General features: G+C 35.1%; 3 protein-coding genes across 3 annotated transcripts; 2 read left to right on the forward strand and 1 right to left on the reverse strand.

Annotated features, from left to right (window-relative positions):
* Window positions 1-677: 677 nt before the first annotated feature.
* On the forward strand, window positions 678-1332 carry LOC125849560 (uncharacterized). Its single transcript, XM_049529661.1, has one exon. The coding sequence runs from the start codon at window positions 755-757 to the stop codon at window positions 1226-1228; it is 474 nt and encodes a 157-aa protein (XP_049385618.1). The 5' UTR covers window positions 678-754; the 3' UTR covers window positions 1229-1332.
* Window positions 1333-4801: 3469 nt separating this feature from the next.
* Window positions 4802-7546, forward strand: LOC125849557 (glutaredoxin-C3-like). Its single transcript, XM_049529657.1, has 4 exons — window positions 4802-5321; window positions 6794-6867; window positions 7091-7189; window positions 7305-7546. The coding sequence occupies exons 1-4, from the start codon at window positions 4873-4875 to the stop codon at window positions 7358-7360; spliced, it is 678 nt and encodes a 225-aa protein (XP_049385614.1). The 5' UTR covers window positions 4802-4872; the 3' UTR covers window positions 7361-7546.
* Window positions 7547-8398: 852 nt separating this feature from the next.
* LOC125849534 (probable methyltransferase PMT27) lies at window positions 8399-11972 on the reverse strand. The gene is made up of 8 exons (XM_049529621.1): window positions 10663-11972; window positions 10428-10577; window positions 10006-10276; window positions 9780-9890; window positions 9514-9688; window positions 9078-9350; window positions 8804-8998; window positions 8399-8713 (listed from the first exon to the last, which is right to left on the reverse strand). Exons 1-8 carry the CDS (start codon window positions 11935-11937, stop codon window positions 8497-8499), a joined length of 2667 nt encoding a protein of 888 aa, XP_049385578.1. The 5' UTR covers window positions 11938-11972; the 3' UTR covers window positions 8399-8496.
* Between the last annotated feature and the right edge of the window lie 2173 nt (window positions 11973-14145).

Raw genomic sequence — 14145 nt, forward strand, 5'->3', positions numbered from 1 at the left:
TTTGGCACCCACGGACTCTAAATCCTGGATCCGCCACTGCAAACACTGCTTTCATCTCACGATACTATATCGTGATATGATATCGCATGGTCGAACGCGTACTAAGTAAAAAGATACCCTCTGTTCAAATCATTTCTCAAGCTCGCTAAAGGTAATTCACCAATTAATTGTCCAAAACACATCATTGATAAAATATTTTTTTGAACAGGTGAATAAGTACATTCTATTCTAATCACGGATAGTATTATATTCTCTTTGACTCAAATTATTTATCGTAATTTTTACAAATAATTATCTCAGATTATTTGTTAGAAAGTTGATATAAAAATAATTGTTTCTTTTTATTTATCATTAAGCCGTAAATGTTCTTGAAGACTATAATAAATTAATTATAAAGTAAATATTTAATGAAAAATAAAAATATATCTCAAATATAAATAAGGATAAGATCTACTTCTAGTTAATTTTATTTTTTTATAAAACAGGTAAAGAGAGAAACACGAAAAGTAATTTAAAGAGAAATACAAAAAATAATTTGAAATAGGAAGTATACTTTTTTTGGAAAAATAAATAAAAATATTTAGTGCAATTTGGCACAGAAGAAAAGTTGTCAAGTTGACGAAAAAGGCTTGGAGGCGAAAAGAGCTGTCCGCAGCCAGACAATTGCCTTTGTTTTTCTATAATTAAAAATCAGACACATTATTCATCACGTGACTGGCACAAACGGTGCACGCGGAGATTGGTTATATGAGGAATGACCCTTTCTGGCCTCTCCTTGTCCAAAACGACGCCATTGAGGACCAATCTTCCTCATCGGCCACCGGAAAATGTCCAACGCGTCTCTGCTTTTCTCATGCCTATAAAAAATTTGACTTTTGGACGAATCCATACTGTCAATCTGATCCGATTTCATCACCTTAGATTTCCATCGAGCCGTAATTTTGCTGCACTCAAAAGTCCGATGGCCGAGGAAGCGAATCTCAAAAGCACCGTAGAGTCAACGATGGATAACAAGATCACCGTAGAGTCAACGACGAATAACAAAACGGAATCTGAGAAGAAACAGGAAGAATCAAAGGTTACCATACCACCGCCGCCGCCGGAGAAGCCGCTGCCGGACGATTGTTGCGGGAGTGGATGTGTTAGATGCGTTTGGGACATGTATTATGAAGAACTCGAGGAATACAATAAGCTTTACCCGAGCGATCCAGATGTTAAGCCTTCTTAGATTTGTTTAGAATCTAGAATTCATATATTCATCTGTGTTCATATGAATTATTGTTTGTTATATTATATTCATGATTAAATTATTCAAGACAGATTTACGAGCAGACCGATTCTTTGTAAACTTCACCGTTGTTATTTTTGGCAAATAATGCAAGCAAAGATCGAGTTTTTGGCTAAAATCATATCGTTCAAATCTAATGCATACTATCTAAGTGAGCAAAAAAACATTCTTATACTATTCAAAAAATAACAAGAACCATCCTTTAAGTCTATTTTTGTTAAAAAACTGATTGAACCAATAAAAAAAAAAATTAATCATCAAGAACTGATTCTTAGAATTTAAATTTTGTGTGTTGTTAGTTTATATATTTTTTGCATCATCAAGTAAATTGACTTGCAAGTTGCAACAATACACAAGTCTTGAAATATTTATACAATAGGTTCTCATCATTAGAAAGATTATGTAAAAAAAATCATTTTAAAAATATTACGCCCAATTACTATTTAGAGATTTTCTTTAATAAAAGGGCAAACCCATCGGTGGCACTAATTTTCACTTAAACACCTTAACTAAACTTCGTTCATTTTAGACACCTCATGTCATGTCTTGCTGTGTCAATTTGACACTTTCTGCTGAGATGGCATAGCAAGTGTGATACACTCACTGGACGCGCATGAGAGCCTCATTTTACCAAATTTTAATTTTTTTTTCTTCTTCTTCTTCCCCATTTTTTGGCTACCATTTTCCAAGCTTAAACTCTTTCCATGGTGAAATAAATTTGACGATGCCACAAACAAAAAGTGAATTCTAGCACCCATGAATTTTAAGCTTAAGTACTTTCACTTATTTTGTTGTCCTTCTTCCTCCTCAAAATAATTTGAGAAAATCAACAGAAATTTCAAGAAGAAAAAAACACTCAGAAATGGCAAGAAATCATATTTTCAATTATCAAATCCTACATTCACAACAAACAATTTTAGCGTTCCAATCCATTTGTATGCCTTCTCACATCATAATCACATTAAAAGTCCAAATCAAATAGATAAGCTATATAATTTTTAGTAGAAAGTTTGGGACTCCATATTTATGTACCAAAGACCCAATTTTTGACTTGCATTGACCCAGAAATCCAAAAAAAAGGAAGAAAAAAAAACCCAGAAAGGTCAAGCAAATGCATTACCACATTCACCAAATCAAGCATTCAAACATCAATCTATTAGAAGAAAGACGTTCTTATCTCACAATATTCACAAAGTGACAAAAACAAACAAAAAAAAGCTTATTCTTTTGACACATTTAGGTGAGGGAGGGTCGGGGGTGGTGGTGGCTGGTGGGTGGAGAAGAAAATCTAGGTGAGAGAGAGGGGTTGGGGTTTGAGGTGGGGGTGGGTAGTAGAGAAGACAATTTGGGGTGGTGTGCGTATAATTTTCTTTTTATGAAAAGTGTTTTTTTTAAAATTATTTAGTTAAAGAAATGACACATGTCAATGAGTCATTGGTAGTTTTTTTTCCTATTCAAGATTCATCATTTAATAATTATTTTTTCTATATATGCCACATGTCTTTATTTAATTCGTCACTTTGACATGCCATCAGCGAGTGTGTTACACACACCTTACAAATTTGACAGATTGTCGAAAAAGTGTCAAAATGACACAGTTGGGGATGACATGATGTGTCTAAAATGAACAAAGCCTAAATAAGGTGTCCAAGTGAAAATTGATGCCAACTTTAGGTGGTCACCGATGGGTTAGCTCTTGATAAAATATTTAGTATGTATTTACGTTATANAAATCCCAAAAAGGTCAAGCAAATGCATTACCACATTCACCAAATCAAGCATTCAAACATCAATCTATTAGAAGAAAGACGTTCTTATTTCACAATATTCACAAAGTGACAAAAACAAACAAAAAAAGCTTATTCTTTTGACACATTTGGGTGAGGGAGGGTCGGGGGTGGTGGCGGCTAGTGGGTGGAAAAGAAAATCTGGGTGAGAGAGATGGGTTGGGGTTTGAGGTGGGGGTGGGTAGTAGAGAAGACAATTTGGGGTGGTGTGCGTATAATTTTCTTTTTATGAAAAGTGTTTTTTTTAAAATTATTTAGTTAAAGAAATGACACATGTCAATGAGTCATTGGTAGTTTTTTTTCCTATTCAAGATTCATCATTTAATAATTTTTTTTTCTATATATGCCACGTGTCTTTATTTAATTCGCCACTTTGACATGTCACCAGCGAGTGTGTTACACACACCTTACAAATTTGGCAGATTGTCGAAAAAGTGTCAAAATGACACAGTTGGGGATGACATGAGGTGTCTAAAATGAATAAAGTCTAGTTAAGGTGTCCAAGTGAAAATTGATGCCAACTTTAGGTGGTCACCGATGGGTTAGCCCTTAATAAAATATTTAGTATGTATGTACATTATATACAATGCAATTCACATTTTATATAATGTACAGAAATGTTGGAAATTTAGTGAAAATACGTAGATGTTTAGTTATGAATATAAAAAAGTAATTACTCTATTTGAAAATTTTGTATTTGGAGTAGTATTTGGCCATACTTTTTACAAAAAATATTTAGAATTTGAATTTTTTTTTCTGAATATGATTTAAACCTTCAATTTCTAAAAATTTGAAAAATCACCCAACTAGACTAGCTTAACCACGTGTACATATATTCATTCGACTTGACACATTTTTTTGTTGGTGGCGTGAGTTTCTTAAAAAGTAGACAAAAGGATGAATTTTGTAACTTTTTAGATAGTGCAAGGGTATTTTTTGTTCACTTATATAACAGAAGGATGTACTTTAGTTTAAAACATACTTCAGAGATAATTTTAGCCAAAAACTCGCAAAGATACGAAAGCAACTTGTAAATTATTTTGAGATCTTGTTTAACAAAGATTAAAATTGTCATAATACATAAACATGACTTTTAACTTTACTTTAGCGGACAACTATGCCCTCCAACTTTGAGTGTGCCAAAGTAGACACTTAAACTTGTATAAAATTGAACACATAGAGACACGTGTCCTACGGTATAATACACATAGGACACAAAATTGTCATGTAACGTGTCATGTAGGACGAATGTGTCTATTTGTTCAATTTTATACAAGTTTAAGTATCTATTTATGCATACCCAGAGTTAAAGGTCATAGTTGTCCGCTGACATCAAGTTAAAGATCATATTTATGTATTATGCCTATATTTGATGCCGTTTTATAACAAAAGCCAAGACAAATATTACGTGTATAACAAGAAGTTCAATCATAAAAAGATAAATATGAAGATCGAAAATAACTCAAATAATGAGTCATTAATACTACATAATTATCACTCTCCGTCCACTTTTATTTGTTGTTTTTTGAAAGCCAATTTAACTAATTAATTAATTTTCAAAGTTAAACTAAATTACATTAATTTGATAATTTAAACAAAAAAAATATAGATATTTAATTATACTAACTATAAATTGTACTAATTTTTTTAATATCAATATAATGAAAAGTTTTAACTCTAAATAGAAAAGTTTCTACGGTAAAATGTGTACTTTGTTTATCCAAAAAGTCCAATGGTTAATCTTGTGGTGTCGCTTTCGATTCTACGGTGAAAATAGTAGTCAACTCCTCCGTGACGATGCAGATCAACCCGGCGGGTCGTTTAACCAAAATAGGAAACCGTCGCTTTGGACAATATTACAATCTTTCTTCTAAATCCGGTTTCCGGTTCTCCTCTTCCAAAACAGTGATCTCTCCAAAATTTCCGCTGTTAATTTGTAATCGTCTAGTGAAAATTGGCAGTATCAATCTTCGGGTTTATGTCGAGACATTAAAACCCGTGTTCCTCTCGTTTTTGTCCAAAACTCAACAGTTTTTTGAGCGATCCACTGTTCGTGTAATAGAAAGGGAGAAAATGGAGGTCAATGGTTGTTTCAAGCGTAATCTTCTTCTGATGCTTACTGTATTTGGAGTAATGGCGATAGTGAAAGGTCCAACTGAAGCCCTAGCTTCTAGTTCTCCTTCTGCTTTTGTCCAAAATGTCATCTACTCTAACAAGATCGCCATCTTTTCCAAATCCTATTGTCCGTAAGTATCTCTGTATGATCAAAACTAAGGATTGATTAGAAAATTGTGAACTTTCGCAGCATATTGCAAAGCTTGCTGAGGAAAGAGTTCATCTTTTCTTTGCTTTCTAGGGTTTCTGTTCTGCTTTGCTTGTTAACTGTACTGATTTTCTCTCTGCCGCGTTTTATCTTCTTTCATGTTAATTTTAGAAATATCACTAAGAGTTTTAGGGGTTAGTTTCTCTATTTCCAGCCTAATTTACTGCATTTAGACTTTGGCCAATTTAGTCATTTACATGGGATTAGCTCATTGTAAGTTGTTAGTTATTTACAGGAGATTGGATGATTTTAATGAAACTTTTATGAGGATTGAAGGTTTAAACCCCTTGGTTGCATTTGAATTCACCGTGGCTTGCTTTCTACTTGAGGGTGACTGATAACATTGGTTTCATCTTGGTTCCAAGTAGGAGATATTATGTATGTTTCTATTGGTTGCCTAAAGAGGATGACTGATAACATTGCTTTCTTTATTTTAATTGATCAATTCCATATCATTTCCACTATAATTTGGTATCACATCAAGTGTTTGTAGCCGTAGACAAATCTTCTAGAGATCAAGTTCTTTTTATTCCTCTTCATTATCGAAATTTGAAAATAATTGGTATGCATATATGAAGATCCCACACCACAATTAGAAGTTTACATCATTTTCCATCTGCGTTAGATAATAGTTATGAGTCCAAAGGGTCTTAAAACCAGACCTTTCATTTTGGCAAAGGAGGAAGCTATTGAGAAACCAACCTATGTAATAGCTGAGCATTTAATTTCTTATGTTCTCTGTGCTGCTTGGAATAAACATTATGTAAGGCTAAGATATAGTATATATATATATATATATATGTATATATATATACATATATATATATATCCATGAATAAGATTTAAGATAATGGATTTGAAGCATCATAGAATGTGGCGGTGCTCTGTATCCCATCAGATTTTTATGCCATGCATCCTTTTATTTAATTCTCAGCTGGATCACACATTTATCTTGACCATAAAAAGAAAGAAGCACTCAAGGGTGTGGCTTAGTGGTCAATTATGTGGATTGAGTACCATGAGGTCTCGTTCAATTCCTAGCAAAGAAAAACACTAGGTGATTTCTTCCCATCTGTTCTAACCTTGGTGGACATAGTTATATGATACTTGTTGCTAGTGGTAGGTGGCAGCCTGGTAGGTATCCCATGGAATTAGTCGAGGTGGACGCAAATTGATTGCTACTTGTTGCTGGTGGGAGGTGGTAGCCTGGTTGGTATCCCATGGAATTAGTCTTGGTGCGCACAAACTGGTTCGGACACCACGGTTATAAAAAAAGAAGAAGAATCATAAAATACCTTGCATCTGAGAATCACAAAAGCTTTAAGTGCATGTTAATGTTTTGAAGTTTGTTCCTTCTCATGCTATCATTTAAATTGTATTATCTTTCGACAATAGGTACTGCAAGCGTGCCAAAGGCATCTTTAATGAACTTCAAGAACAACCATTTGTGGTGGAGCTTGATCTTAGAGGTAATTTATTGTCTATAACCCCTCCCCTGATACCTGTAGAAAGAAATAAAAATAAAGTACAGTACTTGAAAACTATTCATGGAGGTACATACAATTTTCATTGACTATTTCATTGCCTATCTGTGTTTCCTCCTCGTAAGAGCTATACTTAGTCTACATTGATTGTGACATCTAGTGATGGAAGTTTATGGAATTGTTTCAAACTAACGATATATCAGTTCAGATGATGGCGCTCGTATACAAGATGTCCTTCTAGATCTGGTGGGTCGCAGCACAGTCCCTCAAGTGTTTGTGAATGGGAAGCATATTGGTGGTTCAGATGGTAGGCTTTGCGATTTCAGTTGTCCGATTCCTGTTCTCTGAAATATTTATCAGCTTGTAACACTTGATTCTTCTTGTTTTTAATTGTTTTCATCTGTGTGTTGGCTTCTTATTAGATCTCCGAAATGCTGTTGAGAGTGGGCGTTTGCAAAGTCTTCTTAAGAAAGAGTAAAGTTGTACTGAAAGTCAAGAGATTGAAGCATCTTTCCTGAAGTTCTGAAGCTGCAATGCGCTCATGGATAGCTTAGTTAAGTTTGGTAGGTCCAGGTGTAAGCTAAATATTTGTATGCTGATATGCTGTTTGTTTGTTTCTTATGCTGAAAATATGGTATTTGGACAAAAAACAAGGGATCTGAACTTCATTCCAGAGCTTATAACCTTCACTTGCTATAACTTTCAGCGTGCAGTGCTAATAGGTTGTTTACAAATGAACAAAGTAAAATGGAATGGGATAACACAGAAGCGTTGAACTAGAGAAATTGTTTAGTACACACTTTGCTCCTGTTTCAGTTATGTTCAAATTTCAAAATTTGGTATGCAATTTTAAGTGCGCATCTAAATTCTAGAACCGGTGGATAGATCTTCTGAGCAAATGGCATGATGAAAAACTTGTGTAGATCCAAATTGTGTATAGAGAAATAAGAATGAAGAGATGCCATGAATGGCACATAAGGAGACCTGATAACTCAATCATTTAACGAAATATCCAGTTGACCTAATCTGTTGCATTTGATTAATACCTTTTTTTCATGAGCTCTGCACTGATGCAGAACCATTCACATGTGAATAGAATGATTTGTAAAGGGTAGATTAAGTCTTAGGATCGACTGAAAGTGTCATGCCTAGTTAACTCAAATATGTCAGATTTTTAATCTATCCTTATTAAAGAATTTTTTGTTGTGTCTTTTAATCTATCTTTGTCAAGTAGTTGTCTTGGACAAATATGAAGTTCGTGAGTCGAAAAATAAAAATACGAACAATCCGCGCAGAAAAAAGTAAAAATGGCAAAGAAGAGAGAGAAAAATGAAAGGGCTGGGGGACATGCTTGATGAAGAGATGGAGATAGTGAACTTCAGATCTCTGTCATAGTAATTGTGTAATTAATCAATAACAACAGCTACGGCATTTACCCCTGCAGCACTTTGCCTTCTTTATCTATCAAAAAAATAAATAAATTAACTAGAAATGAAAAATAAATAACAAGAGCTACGACAACTGCTTCTTTGCCTGCTGAAAGCAGTACATGAAGACCTTTAGGCTACGAAGTAAGAATTGGTTGCTACAGATTTAGATGAGTTGAGTGTGTAGTCATGTAGGTGCAGCAGTAGCGTTTGGCCGCCAGAAAGTCTTCTGTGCACTTAGTATTCCAACTTGGTTCTGGGAGATGGTCTTCCGGATTTCCCAATGCAGAGACTTGAGTAAGTTTTCTACTTCCTTAGTTGTAGCAGAGTCATCGCGGACAATCAATTTACCTCCAGGTCTAACTATTCTGTCAACCTCTGCCATTACAGCAACAATTTTGCACCTACAAATGCCACATGAAAGTCATTAGTTAGTCCACTGACTACAATGGTTCTACTCCATAAGTAAACAAAACTACTGTAGTATTATATACCTCTTCTTCAACTGGGAGAAAAGATGATCAGCATGTAGAAGATCGTACGTCCTTGGGTATGTACTAAATGATTCACACCAATCATGATAAATCCCAAAAAGACCACGTTCATATATTATGGGAAGTGTATCTGGTGCATTGACATTCACCACATTCACAACCCACATTTTGAGATCTCTAAGTGCTGCAGCAAACCTGTTAATTAATAGGAGGAGCCTTTTGTTAGTATTCTTTTTTGGTGCATAAGCAAAGGTACAAGAGAGAAGTTAATCACCCTCCATATACTGCTCTCATGTCCATGGCATTTCTCACATTTGACCAGCTAATTCCTAGTCCTTTCATATACACCTTGCTTATCAAACGTTTCCAATGTTCTAAATCTGCTGCGAAGTCATCTGGTGCTGGTTTTCCATAAATTCCAACTTGTGATCGGTTTAGCCAGTATGGAGGTGTCTGCAGTCGCTCAGGCCACTCTACAGGCCACCGATATCCTCTTTCCGTTTCTTTACTTGGCACCCTATGCATACATGAATTGAAGGGGACATACCTGAAACACGTGTAATATTTCCGATCTCATTAAAAGTTGGTAAGTATTTCTAACGAATAAATATGTGGGAATTACAGTTATTTCTTTGTAGATGTTGCAAATGGCATTGGCAGGCAGATTTCACTGAGTAAACAAAAAAATTGCCAGAGAACAATGAGCTTACCAGGCAGCATTGGGATCATCGTCTTGTTTACACATTGGAGGTTTGTTTTGTTTTCTTTGTTCGTAGCATTCATTTGTGTCTGATTTGTGGTATATGGCAACACCAGCAGAGTTTAGTTTATCCTTCTTTATTGTGATAAGCTCCCAGCACATGGCCACCGTCAAGCTAGACATTTCTGGTAATAGATAACCGAAGAAGGGGAAGGAAAAAAAACGTGTCAATTTTACTCTAATGGCATTAAAGGATAGAAACAAATGAGGCCTTACCCTTCCATATCTCGACATCTTCTTCCAGAGTTTGGTAGACGGGAGTTGCAGACCAGGCAAAGTAACCTCCGGGGCGAAGGACACGATTCAGTTCCAGGAGAAGAGCACCACCTTCATTGCAAATTTAAACTTTATTAAGGAATTCATATGCACAACTCAAAGGCAAAGTCAAAATGAGGACTTGAATGTTTAAATAGTTCTAAAATATATTATTTCTAGGAAACACCTTCCTCATGCCAAGGGACTCTGCAGCGTGCACAATGCACAAGGTCAAAAACTCCACTTGGAAATGGCAATCTCTGAGTACCCATCACAGCAGATATTGCAGGTATTCCCCTTTCCAGTGCGAATTGAACTTGTGCCTCATGTTCATCTTTAGGTGCGAAAGACATTGCAAGAACATCTCTCTCGAAAAGATAACCACCAAAACTAGCGACTCCACAGCCAACATCTAATACTGTTCTAGTGCGCTTTCCCCATGCTATTTCTGGAACTGCCTACAACCAGTTGATTTACATAAATCAGCAGCAGCAATGAATAGTCTAATGTAGTATATAGTATAGTAATTAGTTCTAAAATGTTCTTGTATTTTTCGGGTTGATCATTCTATGATGTTGTTTTTGTAGTCGTTGGTGATGGATAACATACCTCTTGTACAAAATCCAGGTAATGCAATGCTCCATGGATAAACTGAGTACCTCCACCTGGGAAAGTAAGGAATTCACCAGAAACCTTCACCCAGTTTTGGTGCCCCTTCACCTCTGCTAACAATGTATGAGGCACATTATGGTACCATATCTGGATAAAAGCAGAAATTCTCATAAGATAAACATTCTCCCAATCCATATTAAGTACTAACAAAGTAGTTTAAGTAGACAACTACCTTATCTCTGCTTTTAGGCCACTCAATTGGTGTCTTGTATCCCTGAGGCAAGGGGACGAGACAGGTAGGAGGTTCCTGAGGACAATGTCTTTCACGATGTTCATAATGTTTTGTGGTTTTTAGCTTCTTTATTGCATCTTCGTTGTCTAAACATGGTATGTAGTCTGCAAGGGCTTCCACCTTGCATAGCTGCCAATTCTGTTCCGGGATGCTGCTGTCTTGGTTATTTTTACCTACTGTTCGTCTTTCTTTCTGGTTCACTGACTGATCAGCTTGTGTCGACCAGGCCTTCTTTGATTCTTTAGATTCTTTTGGTACAATGATTTCGGTCTTGTGATTTTCATTCTTCAGAACAGGTGTGTTATTAGTTAAGTTTACAGGAGCCTTGTGATCATTTTGAATCTTAATATCTTTTACTAAAGGTGCTTCATCATGTTTGATTTGATCTTTACTCGTTACCCCTTGAGTATGTTCTTCTGGTTGTTTCTGTTTCTGTTGCATTTGGTCATCTTCTTGTTGTTGATGCTGCTCAAGTCGTTTTTGTTGCTCGTGATCTGACAATATGTTCTTCGTGTTATCTGTTGCAACTCCATGGGCATCATTTCCTGAATCTAAAGAAACGTCCTCTTCAGCCTTTTCTTTTCCGGTTGTTGTCTTTCCTGTTGCTGCAGTTATTTGCTCAGCTTCTTGCTTGTGAGTGATGGAACTTTCCTCAGACGTTTGTGTCTCCAATTGTTTCTGCTTCTCTTGCTCGTCAACAGATTCGGTTCCATGCAATCCCTGAGCGTTCTCTGCCACAACTGGATTCACATTTTTCTTCTCCTCCTTTGGTTTTACATTTTCATTACCTTGCAATGATTGATCAACGTTCACATTCAAAGCATCTCCTCCACCTCCAGAATCCTTCGTAATATCTGATGAGACATCTGTCTGTAGCTTGTCAATTTCGCTAGTATCCTGAAGCCGGTTAGTGTCACCAGTTTTAAGGGCATCATCAGGAAGGTCTCCTTGTGAGTCTTTGAAAACAGGAGTTGGTTTTACAGTGTTAGAAATGGTCTTGTGTGCATTCATAATTGTGGATGTAAAAGAAGAAGTAGTAGAAGGGGTTGAATCGGTCGTGGACGTTCGAGTGGTGGATTTGGGAGGAACAACAGAGGTGGAGGTGAGAAGCCATACTCCCAACACACATAATGACACAAAGACTATAGTAGTAATAGTTGATGAATAGGAAGAAGAGGATGGTCTTCTGCCCAAACGAGCTCTTGTTGTTGGCATATTTTTGTTGATTTTTTCGTTTACATTCAATATATTTTTTTTTGTTTGTAACTTAAGCTACTTTTGGTTCTGCATTAGCCTTTATGTTGAAGTTGGTAAAAGAAATAAGTGAAAAAAAATGAGATGAGAGGATTCAGTTTGTTTTGTGGAGGGAGATGAAAGCCAAAGAAAGAGAGAAATAGTCCAACCTGGTTTGTTATCAATGATCCAACAGAGTAGGAAAAGGAAACAACATGTTACACTCATTTAACTTTTTTTAACCAACATAATATAAATACTAAACAACTTAACAAATTTTTATAAGTAATCAGAATAATTTTCTTTGGTGCTGGCAGCAGTCAAACAAAAATATTTTAGTTACTTTTTTAAAAATTTGTATTGATTTTGTTAGGTTGTTTAATATATGAATTCCTCATTTAACTCCTTGAACGGGGTTTGGGGAATTTTTTTATTTGAAAAGATAAATAAGGGGATATTTGAATTTGAGTTATACTTAGAATGACAAGTGAAACAATTGATGAGTTATAAATGGAAAATCTAGCATGGCCCAAGATTGCCGTCCAAATAACTCAAAACAAGCCAATGGGGAATTTCACATAATATATACATATATATGAAGTTATTTTGAAGTGGATTAACGTGGAAAAATTAAAATAGGATAGCGCATAAATCTGTTGGGTGATATATAAGAATGATCTCAGCTTCTTCAAAGTTTAATAAGTTTTGCCACATATTGTTCTGATTTGCTTTTTTGGACAGTAATTTTGACTTGTAACCTTGAAAATTTTTCCCCTTAAGTAGGAGTCTCAAATTTAATACCACTCATTTTTAAGATTATTGAGTAGAATTTTCTGAAAATTTGTACTGCTCGTTCAGCTTCATATGACGACACGAGAGGAAGCTTATTCATTTAAAATGAAAAACAAAAAGAATTTTATGTTTTATCAAACGAAAAAGTAGATAATTGTATAAACATTTTAAAAGTTGTGTTTATATTCTTTTACACTATCGGATGAAGTTGATAAAGAATAACACGCAATCTGATCAGATAAAAGACGGAATAATTTATTATAGCTGGTTAAATTTCGCTGATATTGTAGAAATTTTCACTCTCTCGGTCTCTCCGTATCTATCATGACGGTAGTAACCTGAACAATAAAGTAATACTAACATATCATAACCGAATAAAATTACGCTGATGATGTAGAAAAATATATTATTTACTCAATAGTACGTACAAGTTTAATTCAAAAAAAGAAAAACGTTATACCTTTGGCTAAAGGGAGTTGATCTTGGGACAATTATATTTTTGAGCAACTTTCACATATAGCAAACACAAAATTCATATTTGTATGCTATAGCAAACTTTGCATAATTGCGCTCCATAGCAAATATAAATATGTATATTTCGCTATACATATACCAAAGAAAGCAGTTGTATAATCTGCTTTGGTATACATATACAAAAAGATCAATTGTATAAAGTGAGAGAGGCGAGTGAGCGAGCAAGATCTGGGAGAGTGGAGAGTGAGATCTGGGAGAGGGGAGAGAGGAGAACGAAAATATATGTATAATATACAATTTTCACGCATTTTATACATTTGCATTTTTGTATAAAGTGACAGAGGGAAGTGAGAGAGCGAGATCTGAGAGAGTGGCCAGTGAGATCTAGGAGAGGGGAACGAAAATATATGTATATATATATAATTTTCTCTCGCTTTATACAAACACAAACACATTTTATACAATTTGCGGTTTTTAAAAAACGAGAGAGGCGAGGGAGAGAACGAGAGTGGCGAGCGAGATTCACCAGGAGTGAGGTTAAATAGCAATAGTTTGCTATGGGGTACAATTAAATCAAACTATATTTATAGAATTTAATTTGAATTAATAGTTTGCTATTATATACAATTTTCCTTATATTTTTCATAATTACGGTATGTGAAACAAAAAAGTATTAGATGATGAAAGAAAAAAGATGAGCTAATGAATTTGCCCTATGTTTTTGGTTATTGTGAAAGAGGGCCCTCTCTGTTATTAGGCCCAAAAATGGCAAGACAAAAGGATGTTATTGACTTGTTCTGATGGAAATGACTGGGCCAGATCCAACTCTTCCGCTCATCTGCTGGATCTTATAGTAATTCAGAAATATTATCAAATTCTCAATTATCTACTGGTTTTAATGCTATTTTTTTATATATAATTTAA

This window comes from Solanum stenotomum, chromosome 12 (genome assembly GCF_019186545.1).
Source record: "Solanum stenotomum isolate F172 chromosome 12, ASM1918654v1, whole genome shotgun sequence".
NCBI lineage: Eukaryota > Viridiplantae > Streptophyta > Magnoliopsida > Solanales > Solanaceae > Solanum > Solanum stenotomum.